Consider the following 26829-nt stretch of genomic DNA (forward strand, 5'->3'; position numbering starts at 1 on the left):
GAATCAAAAGAAACAGTGTTCTCGTTCGGAAACCGATAGCCATTTTATTTATTAGTGTAATCCCTTATACTGAGTGTTCTTATATCTGTTGTTTTAACTAATTTGTTGCTAATAAAACACTTGTTTTTTTCCCTGGAGTCGGAGTGACAGCATGTCTCCCCAGATTTCAAAGTATTCTTCATTCCATTCCAATTTTTTCTTCCCTTATTCCATGAGGGATGTTCCAGACAAAGGGGAAAGAATTGCTGTCTATTGTGTCGGAATCTATCCATATAACATTTATTGCTGGCTAGTTTTTAGCTTCCAAATGGTATTTTTTGCGCCTTACATTAAACGGCTTCATATTTTGTCTGGGGCGAGCTCCGTGTAAAAGGCTATTTGTATTTTTGCACCAGCTGTTTGTGTGATTAATCGCTGACAGTAATGAAGGGTTTAGCTATCGAATCAGAGAGACAACAAGCCTATTTAATATTTTAGTAATTCTCATTCCTTTACACGGCATAATCACGTGGACACACCGGTTCTCACCAGATCACCGAAGTTAAGCAACGTGAGCCTGGCTAGTACCAGATGGGTGACCATTTGGGAATTCTAGGCACTGTATGTGCTCGCCGATCATCTCGGCATTGTTTCCAGTCGTCCTGTACCTCATCTTGCCACTGGTATGCAACAATGTCGACTCAGGAGAAGCGTGGTTGGAGATTGCACAACTCTTGCCACACAAATTTCATGTGCAAGCACCCTTACAATGGGTATTCATAGTCTGTCAAGACTCCCATTTCTTTACACTGTTGGTCTGAATTGCGATGTCACTCCTCACGCTTTCCATTCTCTTATACCATAGGTTCTCAATCGGGGTCCACATGGACCCCATCGTCTATATAACATTACAAAGATTTCAGTTTTCTCTTAAAATAAAGTGCTGATATAAGTCATTTTATTAATGAAAAATAGATTACGGTCTGGGGGTGGGCACTAAAATGAATTGAGAAAACAAAAAGGTGTGACCTACTGTCTTATACTTTACATTATTTTCAAGTCTTTTAAATCATAAACTGCTTCGGCCATTTCCGATTTCTTCTGTAAATTACAATTAGAGATATGAGTCCCTCTACCATAGAAAACTCTGTGTTAAGTTATTATGGGTGAAAAAAAAAAAGATGTATTATTTGCTATAAAAAGTGAATTTTTTTTCTTATTTAATACATTTTATTTTAGCTGGTTATTTTTTTTCTTTAAATCTGTCTTTGGCCAAACTGCGAGGTTTCTTAAAAAAAAATTGGGGGATGATTAACTGCAGGAGGATTTCAATCGATCACTGCATCGCATTGATTGATTTTAGGTTCCGTGTCGTCTGCCTTGAACAACGTTCACGAAACCATGAATATAGAAGATGAAAGATTGTCAATAAAAATGCTTTCAAGTTTGTTTGTTTTTTTTCTACAAATTTCAAAATTTATTATTGCACTTATTTAAAAGTATAGAAAAAACTTAATGTGCAGCAATGCATCCCTGTTGGTCAGCACATGTGACGACTGCAAATAGTTGCTGCAGGTTGTTTTTTTTCTTATGACTATCTCTATCTCTAATTTTTCTCTTCCTCTCTCTCTATCTTTCTCTCTCTCTCTCTCTCTATATATATATATATATATATATATATATATATATTCGCTATTATATAAAAGGAATTGTGTATATATGTGTAAGTTTGTTTTCTATAGCTTCGAAAACGGCTGTGTCGATTTTCATGAAATTTCACACGAACGTACTTTATGTGCCCGGCAGTGTTCTTAGATAGGTTTTGTATCGGAATGTCTTTCATAAGTATCGATAATATATTGAAATCTCTTCGATAAGTATCAATAATCAATATAAACCGATGAAAGAAGGAACAGACGATTTTGACAAAAGTTAACACCGTACACAGCCTAGCATCACAAGTGCATTTGAGAAGTTTTATTACCGCACAAGCAGAAAGGCCAGGCATATAAAATCAACCGCGGCCTATTTGATATGACAAGGGCACGTTCAAAATGAATGTTTCTGTTTAGAGCACAGTTGAAGCATGATACTTGAATTTTGCCCTTTAAACTTTAATTTAAGCCATTATAAATATAATTTATGTATTATTTATCTGCAAAATCCTACGTGAAACATAAATATTTTTGCTAGTAATTTTATCAAATCAACAGTAGGTTCTCTACAGTGAAATACAGATACTGCTTTATCGTTATTTTCATGGTAAGTGCTCGACTGAACTTCAATCTATGTTCTCCCCTCGCCAAACTTTTACAAGAAACACTAGTCTAGCTGAAAACTATCAATAATTTCCCCCACTCTTTATCTGTGCCTAAACCTAAACGTAGATTCCATGAACAAAGCTTCTTTCTAAGAACTGCACGCCTGTAGAATTGTCTTCCGTTTTCTTGCTTTCCAGCTGACTACAATCTGATTCTCTTCAAGTCCAACATAAATAAGTTATTGATAAGCCGTTTCACTTAAGTTAACAATTACCGAATTTCCATTACTAACGATTACTATATTGTCCAATTGACTACTGTACACTCTTAACCTTTATCCTCGAGTGGTCTCTGGGCCTTGATAAGTTGTTATGCCTATGTAAAAAAAAAAATATAAAGTAATAACGTTCATGTGTGTGTGTGTGTGTGTGTGTGTGTGTGTGTGTGTGTGTGTCTGTGTATACAACTCTCCTACAGCCCAAACCACTGAACCGATCATGACCATACCTGGCATGATGATTGCATCTAACCTAGGGATGATGCACACTATTTTCAGAGTCAAGGTCAAAGGTTACGATCATATTTAGTGCGGCTCTTCATTAATCTCCACCTAGGGATAGTGCACACCAAGTTGGGGTTCGCCACCATTCTGGAGGTAGTTTAAAAATCCATTTACTTAAAGGTGCTCATGAATGTACAGCAAAGTCCTGCGTGAAACATGGATATCTTTGCTAGTAATTTTATTAAATCAACAGTAGGTTCACTACAGTGAAATACAGACTACAATGTATTGTGGACTAAGTCGCTGCGGGGAGATATGTGAAGCTTCCACAACTAGAGCAGACAATCTATCGATTTGATTAAAAAATAATTATTTCACTGATTTCAATGAAAATAAACATATAGAAGTGTGAAACATTCGTTGATCATCATTTAATCCCGGGCAACATCGGGTCTCCCTGCTAATATATATAATTGTACAGATGAATATAATGATCTATAATATAAAATTCACCTGCCTGTTTAAATGTATGTGTGTATGTATGTCTGCCTAAAACTTTCGATAGAGGCGACAGATTTTCACAAGATTGGTATCGTTTTGAAGCTCTGCCCTTCGGATGACAAATATCGATAAATTGGCTAAAAACATTAATTCCTTCATCCTTAGCTGGGCACTTTTCTATGGGGAGGGGTCGCTTTTCGAAAGTCATCACTTCTTTGTGATTGACTAGCCTTAATTTAAACATTCGTCACTTCCAGTTTGGCGATGGATGCAACAGCAAAGACGTCACGTTTTTTTTTTGTTTTTTTTTACATATTCTTTTCTTTCCTTTGTGGTACGAGTTCGAACCTGCCTGCCTGGTACCATTTTTTTTATTGTTGTTGTTTTGCTCAACACACACCTCCAAGCACTCGGGCAACACCGAGAACCCAGGCTAGTTCTCTTTAAAATGGAAACCTATCAAGATAATACAAGAAAGCTCAATTATCATACATATTTCCTAATTTTATATACATAATCTCTTTCTCTAACGCCTCCCTCCTTGGGTAGTGCACTATCTTAAGTGATTTCGCCTCCTTAATTAAGCGTAATGCAAAGCTCTGTAAACAAATGACTTCAGCACTGTACAACTAGCAGTAAATAAACAAATGAAATAAACAAGTGAAATGTTTATATCAATAGACATCTGAGGAGACCGTTTTTGGACATCGGTTCCATAGTCAGATAATAGAGCTGTTGACTGTCAACTAGATAATTTCAGGTTTGATCCCTGGCTCAGGATGAGGATCCATCACATTGCACTAGGAGGAAACTTCACATGCCTCTGCACAGTGATATTGTAGTCTACATTGCACTGTAGAGAACCTACTGTTGATTTTATCAAATTATTTTTTATATGTAAATAGCGGGGGGTGCCCGGCGTTGCCTGGGTGTTTAGAGGTGTGTGTGTGCTCGGGCGGGGGAGGAGGTATTAATAAAAACATAAGAATAAGCGAAATAAAAAAAATGTTAAAACTTGAAAAATCGGAAAAAAAAACACAAAAAAACTAACGTAAGGCAAACGAACGATGTTAAATGTAAAAATGGGAAAAACAAAAAAAAAAAAAGAAAACGCGAATGTGATAGAAAAATAAAACAGAAAAACGAACGTTAAAACTTCTTTAAAAAAATGTGAAAAATACCTCCCCCCCCCAAAAAAAAAACACTGGCTTAAACAACCCTGTTTCAATTCGGGTGTTTAGAGGTGTGTGTGCTTGGGCGGGGTGTTAATCAAAACATAAGAATAAGCGAAGTAAATATATCGAAAAAAACAAAACACAAAAATCTAACATAAGGCAAACGAACGATGTTAAATGTAAAAATGGAAAATACAAAACGCGAAACAGAAAAACGAACGTTAAAACTTTTTAAAAAATCTGAAAAATACCCCCACAAAAAAAACACGTAAAAAATGGCTTAAATAACCTGTTTCAATATTAAAATTTTAAAAATCGAAAAAAAAAGACATCTCACACCACGATTCGAACCAAAAACCTTTAGATAATGAGGCCGCGCTCTAAGCAACTGATCTAAGACGACGTCGACGAAATTGTGTCGCTTTTTCAACTATTTCAAGTAAATCATGTTCGTATGACGCATGCGTAGAAGTGAACTTGTCATGAGAGAACGGATTTTGCTGACCCCTCCCTGTAGAAAACTGATGATTTTAGGGTGAAGAAATAAATGTTTTTGGCCAATTTTTCGATATTTGTCGGACGAAGGTTAGAACTTTAAAATGATACAGATCTCGTGAAAATCTGTGACCCGTGTCAAAAGTTTTTGCGAGACATGCAAACATACATGCATACATACACACATTTTCGCTTTAATATATATATATATATATATATATATATATATATATATATATATATATATATATATACAGGGTGTTCCAAAAGTCTTGGGAACATAACGATTTTAAATATGTTGTAATGTTCCCAAGACTTTTGAAACACCCTGTAATATATATATATATATATATATATATATATATATATATATATATATATATATTTTAATATACTGGCTTGAATTTAAGTTTAAAATCAAAACATTAAGCATCATGGTCCACTTGCACTTTAAACAGAAAAATTCAGTTTGAATGCACTCCTGTCATATGAAAGAACATACTGGTTGATTATATATGGCGATCCTTTCTGCTTGTGCGATCATACGATTTCTCAAATGCACTTGTAATGTTAGGCTGCATAAGGTGTTAACTTTGGTCAAAATCGCCTGTTCCTTCTTTCTATCGGATTATCCTTCTTTCTTTTGATTATTTTAATTATTGATATTTATGAAAGGCATTCTGGTATAAAACCTATCTCAGAATATTTTTGGACACAAAAGTTCATTTGTGTGAAATTAAAAAAAAAATTGGCCCGGTCGTTTTGGAGTTAATAGGGAAAAAATTTGCACATACACACCCATACAGACAAAGTGCCTTTTATATATAAGCAGAGATAGAAATCTTTAATAAAAGCAAAACTGCAAATAAACAATTGAATTATTATTTTACTTCTTTGTAATGTGAAATTGTTTTGTTTTTTTTCTTAAAATCTGATCGTACAAATTTATCTTTTCAGAAGTAAACTGTGGAAAACCTGGACCCATACATAATGGCTATTATAATGGACATCGGACAACTGTTGGCGCAGTATATTTCTTCAGGTAAAATTAAATTTTCTTCTTCAGACCATTCCTATAATAATCCGGTCCCTGTTGATTTTGCAGTGAGATCTTAGTTCTGTGCAGTTCTAGGAGGTCCACCCTCCTGGGCTTTACTATTTCTATTTGAAAAAGAAGTTAGTTTCTTGCTAATCGCCTAAAGCTCCAATACCGGGAAATGCCAACGTGGCTGATAAGGCACATTTTGCAGGTCGGAGGGCCCCTTCTTGGGGTGCTAACTTCTCAATCCCACTTTCCGAACCTTGTGTCTAATGTTGTGTAGCGGGAGGGGGGTGATATGAGGGACAACATATAATGGGGACTCAGAATAAAGCATGATAATAATATTTATATAGATTATATAGTTCTTTTTCATCAGAGGGGGAGAATCGTTACTGATGATGGACGAGGCATATTACTTAGGAGGGTACGCACAGTTCGTTTACAAGATAATAGACAAAACACATTTACCTTTTCCTGTTTTGGTAGAATGACGACAGAAAAAGACAATGGTTTAGGAACATTAGATGCTTTTTTATTATTACCAGCTAGATGATTGATGATAGTCAGGGATTCAAGCCTTTATGACTACATGGTCTCCTCTTCCTCGCTTCGCCTCTAAGGGTCATCAGCTTTCAGTCTGACCGATTCTCTCTCTCTCTCTGGCTGTGGCTGTGATTATGATAGACTCTAACACGAACCCTGACTCAATATATAGAGAATCTCCTTTCTTTATGACGTCAGAAGTGTGGTCAACCAATGTGACTTTATTACGTTTCAATTACCCATGGACTTTGCATATGTATCTACCCACCTCTAGTAAACAAAAGAAATTCTTAAATTGAATTGTATCGCTTTTAACCTATTTTGATATAAAAACCAAGTACGTCCAAGGATTGAGTACTGTTGCCATATCTGGGCAGGAGCTGCTAAAAACAGCCTATCCTGCCTTGACAGAGTACAAAATAGACTTCGTAGCCTAGTGGGAGATGACCTTTTCTCTTCCCTTCAACCTCTCTCCCACAGAAGGGACGTACGAGTCTGTTGTTTTATTGTTATTTCCATGGAAAGTGCTCGACTGAGCTCCAATCTCTGGTCCCCCCCATCTGCAATCTTTCACGAAAAACACCCGTCTAGCTGAAACCACCGTTAGTAATCTTCCCCACTCTTTATATGTGCCTAAATCAAAACATAGATTCCATCAACAAAGCTTCTTTCTTAGAAGTGCACGCCTGTGGAACTCTCTGCCGCTTGCCTGTTTCCCACCTGACTACAACTTGGATGTCTTCAAGTCTAACATAAACAAGTTCCTGATGAACCGCCCCCTTAAGTAAGACCCTTTATCAGATCTCTATTATTAACGATTACTACAATATTGTCCCATTGACTACTGTACACACAATAACCCCTATCCCCGAGTGGCCTCCGGGCCTTGATAAGTGGTGACTTCCATGTAAAAAAAAAATTCTAAAACTCGTATTGTTAATTCTTTTAACTGACATATTTAATACCCAGTTATTTCTAAAAGAATGAACAATCAACTGTATTCATATGATTAAATATCTATTATCTTTTAAAATTTGCATGCTGGGTTCGATTCTAGCATTTTCCAACTAGCATTTTCAAACTGATCTAGTTTGCCTTCTTACTTACTGCAGTATGTCCCTTCATAAAATCTAAGTTCTTGCAGTAGGAGAAGCATTTTTTTTTTCTAAAAAAAGAAAAGGTAGTGTGATTGAAAACTGGACAAAACTCAATGATAGTTTGTCATGTGACGTTACAGGTGTTTATTTATCTCATCTCTAGGAAGTTAGACACATTAGAGCCCCTCAGTCAATAGTGATTAAGTAAGCTAGTGTGAATTTTGACATGGGTCACACTGGGTGCATGATAACCCAGATCTGTAAAACAGAATCGTTACTAGGGTTGAATGAAAGACGGGTGATGTAAGGTTAAGGCAGGGAGCAACAGGTCAAACAAAATTCAAAATAGTTGAATGATGATGAATGCCGTCACAATTTTTAGTTATTTTCAAACTAGAATTTTCAAATCAGTCTTTCTGTGGTTGCCGCGCTAATAAAACATCGCCAATAATGTAGAAATAATATAAGCTGAATGTTGTCTCCAAATATTTGTCCGTATGCGTCACTCATTGTGATTGTGTTAGGAAGATAATAAATAAATAATTTGCTTTGATGACATTAGTTTATTTTCTCCTCCAAACATCGTTTATGAAATCTCTCAGCGAACGTCTCCTTGTGTCTTCTTTCTTCATGAAAAGAAGCTTGATTCTACAGCAACCATTAGGGAAAACGGCGACAGCGAAACAGGCAGAAAGCATATAAAAGACCAGAAAATAAAACTCCCCAACTTAGTTTATGCGTAAAGACATTTTATTCCGTTATTAAAAACGTAACAAAAGCTCGCTAAAAGAGTGCGCACTGAAGCCTACAAAATTGCTAAAGACGCAAAAAACAATTACCAAAACAAAAAATCGGAAATTGACACTTGATAGCTTCATTTTACAAAGACTCGTTTATTGTTTTTCTTTTGTAATATTTTCATTTCTTTTAAGTTAAGTAGGCAATAAAAAAAGTTACGAATATTTGTTTAAATTCGTTTAATGCGTTTATTTTTTAATTTGTAAGTTTTTTGTTAAAGAAAAAAAAACAGATGTTACGAGTATTTGTTACTGGTTTCATTACGAGGATTCATTCATTTGTTTAATATGCATATTTTTAATATATGTTAAAAAACGACGATCAGCTAAGTCAGATTACTCTGAAACCACCAGAAAGCGCATCAAAGCACAGAAATTAGGAACCCGGGATTTTTGGAAAATCTACAACAGCGTAGTTAATAATGGACAGTCAATTATTCCCCCACTAACAAACAATCATGAGGTTGCTTGCACGGCAACTGACAAGGATAATCTGCTTGCCAGTCGGTTTGCCTCAAACTCCACACTGAACTCGGTACACCACTAACTCCCTGATTTTCCTCTGCGAACAGACGCCACACTTGACGATTTGAAAATCACCCCTTCTCAGGTACATGCTATTATAAAAAACCTAGACACCTCAAAAGCATGTGAACCAAATCTCATCCCGGCTGTGCTATTAAAAAAATGCTCTGCCGAGGTTGGTCCAGTTCTGTCCAAACTTTACAATAAATGCCTTAACGAATCTTGTTTTCCCGACTGCTGGAAAACCGCCTCTGTGCTACCAGTCTTCAAGAATTCTGGTGAAAGAACTGACCCACTAAATTATCGCCCCATTAGCCTCCTCCGCTTTTCGCCAAAATATTTGAGTCCTTAGTTAATCAAGTCCTAGTCCAGCACCTAACAGCTGCTAAACTCCTGACTGACAAACAATATGGATTCAGGCAAGCCCGTTCAACAGCAGATATCTTAACTGTAGTTTCTGAACGTATATACCGTTCATTGGATAAAACAGGGGAGGGTAGAGCGGTGGCCCTTGATATATCTAAGGCTTTTGACAGGGTATGGCACGATGGTCTTCTAAGGAAAATTAGATCATATGGAATCACTGGAAGAATTCATAACGTAATTAAATCCTTCTTAAGTAATAGAAAAATCAAAGTTGTCCTCGACGGACGTACATCCAAACAATATGACATAAATGCGGGAGTGCCTCAGGGGTCTATCCTTGGACCTCTATATTTCCTGATATTCATAAACGACCTCCCTGATAATATTGTTTCGGAGATGGGTATATTTGCCGATGACACCACTCCCTATAACAGATATGAGGGGAAAACAAATGAACACATATCCAAGAAAATGGCAGAAACACTAGAGGATGACCTCCAATCCGTAGTGGAATGGGGACAAAAATGGTTGGTCTCATTCAATGCTGCTAAGACTAAGCTTGTTTCCTTCAATAACTACAAGAAACCTTCTCTACCACCAATAGCAATGGCCAAGAGCACATTGCCTGAAAGTACTTCTTTTAAACTCCTCGGCCTAACGTTTACAGGGAATATGAACTGGAATAGATACATTGAGAGCATTGCCAAGGCTGCTGCAAGGAAGGTTGGCTCCCTCTACCGTGCTAGAAAACTACTTACGCCTGCCAGTATCCTATACCTCTATAAGGCAACCATTCGCCCATGTATGGAGTACTGTTGTCACATCTGGGCTGGTGCATCTGCTGCTTGTCTCTCGCTCCTGGACAGGGTTCAAAAAAGAGTCGCCAACCTGATAGGTCCTGAACTGTCATCTAGGCTTCAACCTCTGTCCCATCGACGAGATGTTGCATCCCTCTGCCTGTTCTACAAATACTTTAATGGTGAATGCTCTGACGAACTGCAAACACTTGTACCTCCCCGACGTAACTACCCCCGACAAACCCGACAAGCTACTAAGTCTCATCCCTTTACAGTGGAGATCCCTAGGTGCAAGAAAGCCTTTTACTCCAATAGTTTCTTCCCCAGAACTGCGGGTCTTTGGAACTCCCTTCCGGGATTCTGCTTTCCCAACTGCAATGATATGCAGAAGTTCAAGTGTAATGTTAACAAACATCTTTCTACTCTTCTCCCTTCATAATGACCCCGCTAATTAATTCCCTAATAGTAGCCCCCTGCTTCAAAGTGGCACTGTGCCTTGTTTGGGGTGAAAATTGAATTAAAAAAAAAAAAAAATCTTAACTCTATTTTTTAAAAATAAAATTTAATTTAACGTAAAAAAACTTACAAAACAAAAGGAAGTCACGATTACCTTTTTTTAATCTAAATATGTTTATAAAACACAAAAACTATTCAAACATATTTCGTTTCATGTTTCCAAATGTCGCATTTCGCATTTCCCAAGTGACGTCACCTAGGCCTGATTATTCTTATTAATCTTTTGTGAGATAGGTATTTGTTGTGATATTGAATGACCGATAATGATTAAAATAACACGAGTATATGTAAAGGACTCCGCTATCAATTATAATTGAACAACATTAATCTTAAGAAAGGACCCTAGCATAACAAGCTTCTAAATCTAACCTTCACTCCTGACCTAAAATGGAGGACTTATATACAATCCATTGCCAATATCGCTCGTAAAATGGTTTTATCATTCTACCTCTCCAAAAGGTGCATTAATTCTCACACAATTCCTTGTCTACAGTATTCACCCTAAGCAGGTTAAATCAGCTTCCTCTGGAGGAGGAAGAGTCAAGTAAATAAAATTTGCAAGCAGTCTCCAGTCGCATGAATATTTCGGTTAGGAGACATGCCGACGTTAGGTTTTTACAGTTATTTCAGGGAGGTGTCAACGTCCTACATACAGCACCTGATATTTCCCAATCGTCATCCATCTGGTACTGACTAGACTCAACGTTTCTTAACTTCATTTGAGAGTCAAATACGTCTGCCGATGGAGTACTGTTGCCAGATCTGGGGAGGAGTTGCTAAGAGTATCTTTTACTTCCTTGACCCGTTCAAAACCGTCTTCGAAATGTAGTAGGCATGGGTATTTTTACCTCCCTGCTCCTTGTTTCTCACAAAAGAGACGTTGTGAGTCTATCTCTGCTATATCGTTACTTTCGTGGCAGGTGTTCGACTGAGCTTCAATCTATGGTCCCCCCCTCTCCATATAGAATATTCGCAGCAGACCATCGTCTAGCTACACCAACTGCTATCTATTTTCCTTATTATATACCTGTGCCTACAACTGAACATAAATTCCATGATCAAAGTTTTTTTTTTCTAGAACTGCGCGACCTTGGAGCACAGTTTCACAGTGTTGCTTACCAGCTGACTATAACATGGCCGTTCTCTAGTCTAATGTGAACAAGCTCCTGCTGAGTCGTCATCTTAAATTAATAACCAAAGTTTATCCAAGTTCCACCATCACTCATCATCCCAGTGTTATCTCTCTATCTACCTGACACTCATTAACCTTTATCCTCGAGTGGCTTTCAGACCTTGATAAGCGGTGACTTATCCTAGTAAACAAAAGAACATAAATAGTATACAGAAAATATATGACGACCATAAGACTTAGTTTTAACTTTATTCATAGTGTCTTAAAGAGTACGTCTATGAACATCACATTATAACAATATTCTATATAGAATAGGTAAAATATTCTATAAGTTCTACCTGGAATACTGATTTTGAAAGAGAGGATGCTGTCCATATTTTGTCCTTAAAATCCTTTTAAAATGCTAAAAAAAATTGGAATTGGAGGTTATGTATTAATTAATATATAATACTGTTGTGGAGACGCCCACTAATTAGCATAAGTGGGTGAACAAGATATAGATAAAGGTACCAAGTCAGCAAGACCGGGGAGCTATGTTCGAACGCCGGATAGGCAAGACGCATGTGCCGGTTGCTCCATGAAAGACTTTAAAACACCCTCTGCCGGACAATCTTCCAACTGCAGTACAACTGCACCTTTGTAAATATGTATTATCTTTTCGTCTTAATATATTTGTTTTACCTTTACTTTCTGCGTTCGTGTTGTTATTGATACAGACACAACAAATACCCAGTGTTAAAATTATATAAAAATAAGCTGTATCTGAATTTTCACAGATGTTTCTACCTCTCTTTGTGTAATATTGTCGGTCGGGGAGGGGTCTGTATAACATGGAAGGGTGTATATTTTGTCTGTTTGTCTCGTGTGTGTGTGTGTGTGTGTATATATATATATATATATATATATATATATATATAAAAATTTATTTTTTTATTACATTTTCACCCCAAACAAAGCACAGTGCCACTTTGATGTAGGGGGCTATTATCTTGGACATAATTTGCAAGAGTCCTATATAGGGAGTTGAGCAGCAAGATGTTGAATAGCAAGATTTCAAGTATAATGTGAATAGACATCTTGCTGCTCATCTACCTTCACAATATTCCTGCAACTTACCTCCCCGATAGTAGCCCCCTACTTTAAAGTGGCGATGTACTTTGTTTGAAGTGAAAATTGAATATAAATAAACAGAAAACCATGGAAATATATAAATATTAAACTTTTTGCCCGTTAAAACCGGGAAAAAGTTATAGCCCGTTTACTTAGATGCTTCGTACCAAATTTGCTGTATATGGTTAAATTTGTGCTCACTGTTTTTGCATTAAATACTAATCCTTATTAATCCCTAACTGATTATCGAATGGATAATATAAAACTTAGTTCGCTGCACTGCTTCGTATTAAAGATCCATACAATATTTTAGCCAGATCAGCCAAGGGTTTCCAAGAAAACTTAAGAAGTAAATGTGGTATTATGGTAACTATTCCTATTAATCCGTAAATCTGCATCAAAAAGATAACAAGATAATTAGTTTGTTGGACCTTACCATAACAAAGGTGCATACAAAATGTCAGCCAGATTAACCCAATAATTTCTGAGGAAAAGTGAAACGGACAGACAAAGAGAAATATAGATATGAACTAACTTTATATATAGATATGAACATGGCTAACTTTATATATAGATATGAACATGGCTAACTTTATATAGAGATATGAACATGGCTAACTTTATATAGAGATATGAACATGGCTAACTTTATATAGAGATATGAACATAGCTAACTTTATATAGATATCAACTTGGCTAACCTTATATAGAGATATGAACATGGCTAACCTTATATAGAGATATGAACATGGCTAACTTTATATAGAGATATGAACATGGCTAACTTTATATAGAGATATGACCATGGCTAACTTTATATAGAGATATGACCATGGCTAACTTTATATAGAGATATGAACATGGCTAACTTTATATAGACATATGAGCATGGCTAACTTTATATAGAGATATGAACATGGCTAACTTTATATAGAGATATGAACATGGCTAACTTTATATAGAGATATGAACATGGCTAACTTTATATAGAGATATGAACATGGCTAACCTTATATAGAGATATGAACATGGCTAACTTTATATAGAGATATGAACATGGCTAACTTTATATAGAGATATGAACATGGCTAACTTTATATAGAGATATGAACATGGCTAACTTTATATAGAGATATGAACATGGCTAACTTTATATAGAGATATGCTAACTTTATATAGAGATATGAACATGGCTAACTTTATATAGAGATATGAACATGGCTAACTTTATATAGAGATATGAACATGGCTAACTTTATATAGAGATATGAACATGGCTAACTTTATATAGAGATATGAACATGGCTAACCTTATATAGAGATATGAACATGGCTAACTTTATATAGAGATATGAACATGGCTAACTTTATATAGAGATATGAACATGGCTAACCTTATATAGAGATATGAACATGGCTAACTTTATATAGAGATATGAACATGGCTAACTTTATATAGAGATATGAACATGGCTAACTTTATATAGAGATATGAACATGGCTAACTTTATATAGATATCAACATGGCTAACCTTATATAGAGATATGAACATGGCTAACTTTATATAGAGATATGAACATGGCTAACTTTATATAGAGATATGAACATGGCTAACTTTATATAGAGATATGAACATGGCTAACTTTATATAGATATCAACATGGCTAACCTTATATAGAGATATGAACATGGCTAACTTTATATAGAGATATGAACATGGCTAACTTTATATAGAGATATGAACATGGCTAACTTTATATAGATATGAACATGGCTAACTTTATATAGAGATATGAACATGGCTAACTTTATATAGAGATATGAACATAGCTCACTTTATATAGATATCAACTTGGCTAACCTTATATAGAGATATGAACATTGCTAACCTTATATAGAGATATGAACATGGCTAACTTTATATAGAGATATGAACATGGCTAACTTTATATAGAGATATGAACATGGCTAACTTTATATAGAGATATGAACATGGCTAACTTTATATAGAGATATGAACCTGGCTAACTTTATATAGAGATATGAACATGGCTAACTTTATATAGAGATATGAACATGGCTAACTTTATATAGAGATATGAACATGGCTAACCTTATATAGAGATATGAACATGGCTAACTTTATATAGAGATATGAACATGGCTAACTTTATATAGAGATATGAACATGGCTAACTTTATATAGAGATATGAACATGGCTAACTTTATATAGAGATATGAACATGGCTAACCTTATATAGAGATATGAACATGGCTAACCTTATATAGAGATATGAACATGGCTAACCTTATATAGAGATATGAACATGGCTAACTTTATATAGAGATATGAACATGGCTAACCTTATATAGAGATATGAACATGGCTAACTTTATATAGAGATATGAACATGGCTAACTTTATATAGAGATATGAACATGGCTAACCTTATATAGAGATATGAACATGGCTAAGTTTATATAGAGATATGAACATGGCTAACTTTATATAGAGATATGAACATGGCTAACTTTATATAGATATCAATATGGCTAACTTTATATAGAGATATGAACATAGCTAACTTTATATAGAGATATGAACATAGCTAACTTTATATAGATATCAACTTGGCTAACCTTATATAGAGATATGAACATGGCTAACTTTATATAGAGATATGAACATGGCTAACTTTATATAGATATGAACATGGCTAATCTTATATAGAGATATGAACATTGCTAACTTTATATAGAGATATGAACATGGCTAACTTTATATAGAGATATGAACATGGCTAACTTTATATAGAGATATGAACATGGCTAACTTTATATAGATATGAACATGGCTAAGCTTATATAGAGATATGAACATGGCTAACCTTATATAGAGACATGAACATGGCTAACTTTATATAGAGATATGAACATGGCTAACTTTATATAGAGATATGAACATGGCTAACTTTATATAGATATCAACATGGCTAACCTTATATAGAGATATGAACATGGCTAACTTTATATAGAGATATGAACATGGCTAACTTTATATAGAGATATGAACATGGCTAAATTTATATAGAGATATGAACATAGCTAACTTTATATAGATATCAACTTGGCTAACCTTATATAGAGATATGAACATTGCTAACTTTATATAGAGATATGAACATTGCTAACTTTATATAGAGATATGAACATGGCTAACTTTATATAGAGATATGAACATGGCTAACTTTATATAGATATGAACATGGCTAACCTTATATAGAGATATGAACATGGCTAACTTTATATAGAGATATGAACATGGCTAACTTTATATAGAGATATGAACATGGCTAACTTTATATAGAGATATGAACATGGCTAACTTTATATAGAGATATGAACATGGCTAACTTTATATAGAGATATGAACATGGCTAACTTTATATAGAGATATTAACATGGCTAACTTTATATGGAGATATGAACATGGCTAACTTTATATGGAGATATGAACATGGCTAACTTTATATGGAGATATGAACATGGCTAACTTTATATGGAGATATGAACATGGCTAACTTTATATGGAGATATGAACATGGCTAACTTTATATGGAGATATGAACATGGCTAACTTTATATGGAGATATGAACATGGCTAACTTTATATGGAGATATGAACATAGCTAATTTTATATATAGATAGAGTTATCTTAACTTTTGCAAGGTCTGTTATTTATTATTTTTAGAAAGTGAATCATTTCATGGAATCGATTCATGAACTCTTTTTTTTTTTTTTGATGAGAGAGAAATCACCTTCCCTGTACATGCCCGATTGAAATAGACAAAACCAAAAAATAAAATATTGCTTAAATTTAATTTAGGAAATTTTAAAGTCCTTTACTTTTTTTTGTATTAGTTATTTTTCGGCATGTTTGTTTTTTATTATTACAATACTAATATATATATATATATATATATATATATATATAAAATGAAAATTACAATTGAATTTACCAAAATGATCCAAGATGGTAAAATTAAAGTAAATTATAAATATTAAAGAATTAATATTTATAAAATTATCTCAGCCAGATATAAAAGCTTGATAAAACCAAATAGGAAATAGAGCTTATAATAATTACGGGATTTCCTTGGATTTTACTTGTACAAATGGAAATTCTTTTAACTTTCTTGAAGTTTTACATTTGGATTTTACCGTCACTGGATTTTTTTATCTTCCACCAGACTATCCATTCATGTGTAATCACCTTTTTCTTTACCAGATTCCCTCTGCTTAACTTATTTTGTTTTCAAGTAAGATCTTTGACTTACTTGTTGTTTCATCAAATACTTCTGCATGCAAAATCCGATCCCGCATTTTGCTAATTCCTACCCTCTGATGAGAAGGAGAGTATTTCTTCGAAACTCCGCGGATTAAGGACTATCCATTTATCTAGTGTTTCCTTTTCAGATTAAATATGTTTTTAACTCTCTCTCTCTCTCTCTCTCTCTCTCTATATATATATATATATATATATATATATATATATATATATATGAGAGAGAGAGAGAGAGAGAGAGAGAGTGGCCACAAATTCACGCACCAATGTTAATTGTAATCCTTGCAAAGAACTTTGAATTTGAATAAATGTTACTACTATAACTTTTTTAATTTTTTTAACTTTTTTAATTAACATTGGTGCGTGACTTTGTGGCCACCCTGTATATATATATATATATATATATATATATATATATATATATATATATATATATATATATATATATATATTTTGAATAAGAGATGCAACATTGTGGTGATGGGACAGGGGTTAGAGATTGGGCGATAGTGCGAGATCTATTTAATTTTAGACGTTTTTTTGGTACTCTAAGAGAGAAAGGAGGATACACCAGCCCAGATATTACAACTACACTTCATGCATGGGTGAATGGTGGTATTGTTGGGATTTATGATAGTTTCAGCTGTGAATCATTTTCTAGCAAGGTAGAGAGGGGGGAGGCATTTTTTGCAGCAGCTTTGGCAATGTCCTGTATATTTGCTCCAATTCATCATGCCTCTGAATTTTAAGCCAAAATGTTTTAACAATGAGCTCTCCAGTAGAGCGTTTTTCATCATGGCAATATCATCCTTATTGATAATGCATATCGAAGATGCTGTATCTCTTGACATGCTGACCAGTTTTTGTCATTGCGGTTTAGACTCATAATCTACATCTCTGATATCTATTTCTGTTTGTTAGTATCATTTACTATTTGACTTGATGAGCGATACGAAATGCTTACTTATTTGCTTTACTGTGAGGGCAGAGTTAGACAGAAGGTCATTTTAATGTGGGTAAAATACAATTCTGACAAAGAAGCACACTGGATTGCGACAAAAAAAAATGTCTCAGTCTAGAAGAATTTCTACTTCACTGACCAAAGAAAGGAGTAGATGACATGTACCTATTAACGTGCATTACCCTCCCTTATTATGGCAACGTTAGGCACAACGTCAGCTTTTAATGACGGGAAAAACCTATGGCTCCAAAAAAGAGGCATTAGGAACTGGGACAAAAATTGAAATTGTCTTAGTCTAGAAGGATTTCTTTTGCACTGACTAAGAACAAAAATGATGAAGTGTAGTACATTTAAAATTCTACGATGATACGCCGGTCGAAATGATACCATGAGACATTTAAGATAGAATATTGTGCTTCAGTACCGTTGTTTTTTTGTGTTTTTTTTTTTTTACCTTGTCATCAAAATCAACACAGTCTAAGCCATGTCGATTGTTATATGATCCTGATGCTGTGCAGTTCTAGGAGGTCCACCCTCTCAGGCTTTGCCTTCTCTCTTTGAGAAGAAGTCATTTTTTTGCTAATCGCCTGAAGTACCCTTACTGGGAATGTTGACGGGGCAGTCTTAGTATTTCTTACAGGTCACAGCACTCCTTTAGGGGGAGCTGGCTTTTTAATCTCACTTTCAGACTCTTGGGTCACATTTCTCACTGTGGGAGAGAGTAATAAATACTATAAAGGAATATCTAAAAGTAATAGCTATTTGGCTTAGTTCCTAAATTGCAACCTAAAAGAATTCCGCGAACGTGTGTTGGTGGTGATAGGGAAACGATTGAAAGCCGTTTGGCTAGGGGAGATAAATCTTGAGAACTTTGACTTTTTTTTTTGTTCTTTTTATTTTTATTTATTTATTTATTTTTTTTTCACTAAAATGAGTAGAAAAGCGAACCAATTTTGCTGCTGCTGCTGCTGCTTCTGACGGCTCTTTTTTTTATTTTCTCTATTCATTCATCCATGTTGAGATGCAGGAAATCAATGAAATCTCTGCCCCCTCCCCTCATCTTTTGATTGATACTCTTTGATTTTTGCCAAAATTTCTGCGCAGCCATTTTAATTTATTGGACAGACAGAGAGAAAGAAAACAAAAAGTATGTGTGTGAGAGAGAGAGAGAGAGAGAGAGAGAGAGAGAGAGAAATCACTTCCCTACATTAAAGGGGAGTAGAGTCACTGTTTCAGTTTAGTAAAATGCGAGAGGGGAGCACGAAGGTACGAGGAGAGAGGAGGTATTGGTAAAATCCTCAATTAGAAAATGTCTTGTATTGATCAATTGATTGATCTGCCATGTGACCTCGAAGTCAAACGGGGAAAGGAAGGGAGGGGAAAAAATGAGAAGGAAAGCTTCCAAAGGAAATGGTGCATTTTGTGTGGGCTAGTCGGTAACATCCTCTTTTGTTAAGAGGATTCTAACAATTCTTTGAAACCAAGTCGAAAATCAGAATGGCAAATATACAGAATCAGATTTCGCCAAACTTTTAGTGAATATAGTTCATGTTTTGATCGGTGTGATTTCATTTCCAAGTTTGATATGTCTTGGAAAACCTTACAGAAATTACATATATATATAGAGAGAGAGTCAGCCACAGACAGACGGTTTCGCTGTATCACAGCCCTTCAATGTGGCTAGACTAGCCAGGATTGAAACTCCGCTGCCTAAGCGACAATCAGCATTTCAAACCGTTAGACTGTTTGGCGGTTGCTAAGATGAGTATGCGAAATTATAATGATCAAACATTGTCTAAATGCCTTAGGTTCATTTGTTTGCAGAAAGAGCATTGCTTTATACATTAGTAGCGGTTTGTTATTTCACTCCCCAGTATGCTCTACCCGAGATAGCGAGCATCTATATATTTGTAGTGCGTTTTTGTATGTCCAAGAATGGATTTTTTCTGGGGGGGGACGTGTTCTCAAGAAGGTTACTATTTTCGAGGACTTTTTATATACGCCCTAGATTATAATATCTACGATTGGCGAACGGATGTCGTCTCTACATTTATTTTGACTGACTTTTATAAAATTCATGCTATTCCGTCCTTTTGTGGGTTGGTTCGTCTTTTTTGTATAAATAAAGTGAGTAGATAACTGTTTTATACATGTGTCTATAAAGTTGGGCGTTTTTCTCGCTCTGACATTAATATTAAGAGCCTACAATTTTAGATTTAAAAATTATTAAAACGAACTTAATATACTCAGTTATAAATATGTGAGCAACTACATGAAGATTAACTAATTTGCATATTCTTTGAAAAAACGTGTGTTAATCAATTTCTAATTCACTTTTTTGTGATTTTTCATTAGGTGATTGGTTTCATTTAACTATTACACTGAGTTCTATTTATAGATAGTTTCTACATTCTGCATAATTACATAGAAATTGTGAAACTAACAAAATTAAGATGAAAACGTTATATATATATATATATATATATATATATATATATATATATATATGAGTTTAGTGGTTAAAGTTAAATTCTGAAAATCAAAATATAGACACATATATTCGAGTTAAGAATTTATTGCGTGACAAAAGAAATATATAGAAGGGTTTATGTTGATTTCCTTAATACTTTCCTTTTATGACACATTATTGAAAATCCATGGATTCAGGAAATCAACATAACACCTTCTATATATTCCTTTTGTCAAACAATAAATTCTTAACGCGAATATATGTTTATATTTTGATTCTCAGAATTTAACTTTAACCACTAAACTTATATATTGCTCTATTCTTAAATATTGAGCTTCTCCTTTTTGGCTAGGATCACCCTGAACGTATTACCTCAAGTAATATCTGTCAGGATATTTCGCCTGACTTTTAATCTGTGTCTTATCTCGCTTATCTATATATATATATATATATATATATATATATATATATATATATAGTGGTCTGTCAAGACCACAGGAGAGACAACCAAAGCACAAAATGGAAGCTGGTTTGCAGGACACTGTACATACAAATGTAGGCAAATTTGGGTATATTTTATTGGTTTGAAAATATAGGTTCTTTTTTACCAATTGTCATAAAATTTTAACCATAGAATAGTATTACAATCTTCAAAAAGTCTGAAAATTTTTTATGTAGTATTGTGCAATAGAACCAAAGATATGAGCATTTTAATATTCAATTTGGCTAATAGTAGAGATATAGCTAAAAAAAATATTTTTCTCTCCATTTGTGTAGCACAAAATTTGCTAATTTGCACCCGTGCTTTAATGGCTGCTGCTGCTAATACTTTTGCTAGCCAACTATTTTTTGGCTGCTGCTGATTTTATCACACGTGCCCATACATGCTGGGTTACAGATACGGCAACAGCTCTCCAGGTTTGATCGAATGGTGGATTCATGGAAATGTAGGATACTGGCCGTTATGAGAAATTTATAAGCCCAGTAGAGGGGGCGGACTACATTCTTTGCTGCAGACTTGGCTGCATCTTCATATGTTATTTTTCAGTTCATGTTGCCTGAGAATGCCAAGCTGAAGAGTTTAAACGTTGGATCCTGTGCCTACTTTTCAAGTCGAGTACTTTTTATACCATGTTCCTGATTTTTTTGGATGAGAGTTTAGAATTTGTATTATTTAGATACTAGCAGGCTGAAGACGTTGCCCGGGAAATCTACTTTGAATTTTGTCCCCACCTAAGCCTCTTACATGATGTCATCATGTATGACGTCATATGCCATATGCTATGACATCATTGTGAACCAATAAACAAGCAGGAATAGAGATTTATTATAATTAATTTCAAACTACAACGTTTCGGCCGATGTAACCTCTGACTTTCTTAAGGTGTATCTTATTTAACTTGGGAATCATTCTGTCTAACTGCGCAATCTGTTCAAAATTTGAGACAGAACCCGTTATTTAATCCAAAAAGCTAGCATGCTGTCGGTGTGCAAGTACCCATGGTATAATAGATAAAGTATTAAGCAAAAATTCAGTTTAAAAAAAAAATTTTTATTACATTTTCACTCCAAACAAGGCACATTGCCACTTTGGTGTAGGGGGCTACTACCATGGGCAACAGTTACTGGGTTACTATGTAGGGAGTTGGGCAGCAAGATGTTGGTTCACATTACACTTGAACTTCTGCATGTCAGTACAGTTGGGGAAGCAGGGACCTGGAATGGAATTCCAGAGTCTAGCGGTTCTGGGGAAGAAACTACTGGGGTAGAAAGCTCTTTTAAATCTAGGGATCTCTACTGTGTGGGGGTGGGATTTAGCTGCCTGTCGGGTTTGTCGTGTGTGTTTATGCCATGGGGCACAAGTGCTTGCAGTTCGGCAGTGCATTTACCATTAAAATACTTGTAGAACAGGCAGAGGGATGCAACATTTCGTCGATGGGACAGAGGCTGAAGCTTAGATGACAGTTCAGGACCTATCAGATTGGAGAGTCTCTTTTGAACCTTGTCTAGGAGCGAGAGACTAGTAGCAGATGCACCAGCCCAATTATGACAACAATACTCCATACATGGGCGAATGGTGGCCTTATAGAGGTACAGAATACTTTCGGGTGTTAGTAGTTTTCTAGCATGGTAGAGAGAACCTACCTTCTTCGAAGCGGCCCTGGCAATGCTTTCAATGTAATTTTTCCAACTCATGTTTCCTGTGAACTTTAGGCCAAGGAGTAAATGGCGAAACACTGGAGGATGAGCTCCAATCTGTAGTAGAATGGGGACAAAAATGAATGGTCACATTCAATGCTGCCAAGACTAAACTTGGCTCCTTCAATAATTACAAGAAACCTTCCCTACCACCAATAGCAATGGCCAATGACTCTTTATCTGAAAGTACATCTTTCAAACTCCTTGGCCTAAAGTTCACAGGAAACATGAATTTCAATGTAATTTTTCCAACTATATTTATTAACTTTAGTTAATTTAAAGGGTAATGATACTATGGTTGTCTTCAAACTGGACAAACTAGGAAGTTCAATAGTTAACCTACCACTGAGAATTTTTGGATTTCGTAAACTTACCTTGATTATTATCCATAGTGCTATAAAAAAGTGTTTATGACAACAACGAAATCCTCCACTCCCTGAGACAGATGGCGGCATACTGAATGGATAGTTGTCATCTGGAGGTATCTGGCATCTATCCAGACACTGAACAGTTGATAGACAGATAAAAACCAGATGACCCCCCCCCAAGTACCAATTTTTCAATTTTGACCCCTAAGCTTTTTTTTTTTTTTTTTTCGGGATCCAAACCGATTCCACGTGTCCGGTTAGCGTATATACCAAATCTCAAGTCTGTAGATCAAATATTCGTTGCGTATATAGGTTGAGAAGTGTCCTCACACGCATTCTCACTTTTATAGATATCATATGCTTATTTGAATAAAAATCTGTGGTTTGATTATTTTGACCAATTAAAGTGAACCAATAATGAAGTTAATGGTTTAGCTTTGGCTCTTTTTGATGCGAAATTGAGAATGCAGAGAAGACTGGAAAATTTTCTAAACGTCATCTTCGTATATAAAATAAAAAATAATTAAAATTAAAACTCTTGGAAATCTTAGTATTTTTTTTCTCTAAACATTAACAAATAGCTTGAATTAAAAGTTCTTTGTCTTCTCTGAATGACTTTATTATCGTCTTTTAAAGGTGGCAGCGCTGCTTTCGTGCTTTCATCAAATACTAGACAAATAAAGAGACGAAATTCATCACAGAGACGGAATCTTTATCTTAAGGCTAATTAAACTGTGTGTTTTCTTCTCAGCCAAAGTTTATTGATTGAATGAACAAAGAAGCAAAAAAAAAAAAAAGAAGAGATGAACTAGCTTTCTGTTTCTAATTTCCCTCTCCCTCAAATAACCTGTTAACAGTGCGTTGTGGTGTCCACCTAACGGATAATCATGAACACTGCTTCTGGACTTTTTAGATGAAAACTGATTATTGCATTTATTCTTTTTGCGGACTGTCATCCTCATCTTTATATAGTTGATGTTTTACTACATTTCGGCTAACTCATCCTCTGGCCTTCTTCAGGTGATTAACTGTGGCATGATACGAATGCCGAGTCTTGTAACTGTATCCTCAGTAATTACTGCCTTCTGTGTCCCTAATAATTGTTGTCTCACAATGTTTTGGCCAACTAATCCTATGGCATGCTTTGGGTAATATTAAAACCTCTATTTGCAGCCAGCGCTCACCTTGAACTGTAGAGACTCAAGGGCACGTGGTGCAGTGGATAGAGGCGTTGAATCTCTACAGTTCTACGTGAGCATTGTTGAAAAGATGATTTGGCCGAAACGTGTTGAAATAACAACTATGAAGATGAGTATAACAGTCAAAAAAAAAAAAAAAAAAAAAAAGAACGAAAACACAAATTATTCAGCCTAATCTCAAAGGATTCCAAAATTACAAAAAAAAGAAAAAAAAAAAAAAATTGGCGCTTCTACAAAATTGGGACGAGATTGTTGGATAGCATAAAACTGAATTTTACATGAAAACAATGGTATCTACATATTCCTCGTATTTTTAAAGTTATTATATAAAAAAATTACGAAAACTGATAAGGTAGAAAATTATTTAAAATAAGAAAAAAATGAATTTGATGAAAATGATTGTAAGACACTGGATATTTCAAAAGGGAGGTCATTTTCCGTTCGGATTAAACAAAGATGGCGGCAATTTTTCACCTGCTAACATAATTAAAATTATTTTTTTAATAATTCAGTAATATTCAGGTAATTTCGACTGCATAATTTGGAAGTTACCATTGTAATTGACAACAACAAAAAATTAGTTGAAACCATTGTTTTTTTTTTTTTATCTGAAAACTCCATTTATCGACTACTAAATCTCGTCCCAATAATGTAGAAGCACCAACGATTTTTAAATATTGCTTATTCCTATTATTTTGGATTCTTTGAAATACTGTTCTCATTATGAGTGTAATTTTTCACAAGGTTTCGGTTGATATAATCTCCGACCTTCTTTAGGTGTAATGTTGCCTGGGAGCCAACACGTTGTATGCCTCAGTCGCAAAACAAACAAAGAATAGAAAAGAACTTCAACTGTTTTTTGCTGTTGTACAACATTCATTTCCTCATTCTCTCTTTACCACTGCGACGTCCCTCACCAGATTGTCTTCGTGAACATCATCCACACCACTCACGTGATCTCGAACGTTATTCATACATCCAATGTGATCGTCCTCTTTTTCTTTTTTACAGTCTTTTTCTTTACTGATGACGTTATTTCACATGCATTTGAATATAAATGTCTGCGTTTGTTGTTGTAATTGGACCGTGTGTAACTGGCAGTTGTGAAAATGTCGGACACTGTGTTTTTGTTTTTTCTTTCAGATTGTTGATGTGAGATTGTAGATTGGCAAGAAAAAAATTGCGCAAGGGTTTGTGTTAATCTCTGACTTCAGTCAGTTGAGTTATCTCCCCTTGTCTATCGATAAAGGAAAGTCTGTTTGGAGTGACCTGCTTTTGGTTATTGTTGTTTTTGTTCTTATGGAAATAGTAAATAACTAAAGTTTTCAAGTTCGAATGAGGACTATTATGAATTCGATTGATTGGCAGGAATCCTATTGTCAAAATAACAAATCACAAAAAAGGCTTGGGAATGTAATTCTGGTTGGAGGCGGTTGGCGAATCTGTTGCTATTGGTCTTTTTTCTAAAGAGATAACAACTCACTGAACGACAGAAACACATGATATCGAACAATCGATATTCTCTCGTCGTCGGTTCAATTATATCTACAACCACGTCCGCATGCTGTATATAAATAGAAACGTTTGGTGTGTCCCAGATCATTTCAGTTTGCAGCGCCAACCAGCCACCAACATGCTTGGTTCAACAGTTAGTGGCACGACCAACAAGTCAACTAGCAGCTCTCATACCAAACCGAGAATAAAATATATAAATTAAATCCCTTTGTATTTTTTTTTTTTTTTTTGCTACAATACGTTTATTTGCAACCTATATTTTATGATTATTGTTAGATAGGGCAGCTTAATAGGTATCTCTTAACTTTAGACTTGCATACAACCATATAGTAAGCTGAGAAGCAGACCCGTGATAATATGTTCTATTAGTGAAAAAAAGACCAGATTGGTTTATGATAGTAAACTGCTTCTATGTTTCATAGAATTGGTTTGATTGTAAGCGCTAGATACACAATGAACAACTGTGCTGATCAACAGCCTCTTTGGCAGATTCTTGTGCGAATATCTAGACCAATCAGGTTCTGAATTTTCATGCAGCGTGCTTCGTGTTAATCAGGATATGACCCATAGGCAATTTGTATTGATCAGTATGATGGCTAGTGAGATGAGTGTTCAATAAGTAATGCCCCTGATTCACTACTCACAGCAGTAGAAATTCTGCTTAAAAACCTCGTTCTTAAAATAGCTGGTTTATTTCGAAATGGGATTTATCACATACCAATTTCGTTGAAGAATCTAAAAATAAATAAAAAAATGCCGAGGGTTTGAGCAAAAGAAGAGGCTGAAGCATGGAGAAAAGGGAGCTGAGAGAGAGAAAGAAAGTACCGAGAGGGAGAGAGAGAGAGAGAGAGAGAGAGAGAAAACAATCCATCTGGCAAACACCTTATGTAAATGGTCATAAATAATAGTTTCATTCTTAAAATAGCTGCTT

At 35.1% G+C, this 26829-nt stretch overlaps 1 protein-coding gene across 1 annotated transcript in view; it reads left to right on the forward strand.

Moving 5' to 3' along the window:
• The window catches only part of LOC145291944 (protein lev-9-like), a 1240163-nt gene that overhangs the window by 987361 nt on the left and 225973 nt on the right, over positions 1 to 26829 (forward strand). Inside the window, exon 13 of the mRNA XM_080137869.1 lies at positions 5871 to 5955. Within this exon, the coding sequence (XP_079993995.1) occupies positions 5871 to 5955 (85 nt within the window). The remainder of the gene's footprint in view (positions 1 to 5870; positions 5956 to 26829) is intronic.

The sequence above is a fragment of the Euprymna scolopes genome, chromosome 13 (genome assembly GCF_053919585.1).
Source record: "Euprymna scolopes isolate OS-2025 chromosome 13, ASM5391958v1, whole genome shotgun sequence".
Taxonomy (NCBI): domain Eukaryota; kingdom Metazoa; phylum Mollusca; class Cephalopoda; order Sepiida; family Sepiolidae; genus Euprymna; species Euprymna scolopes.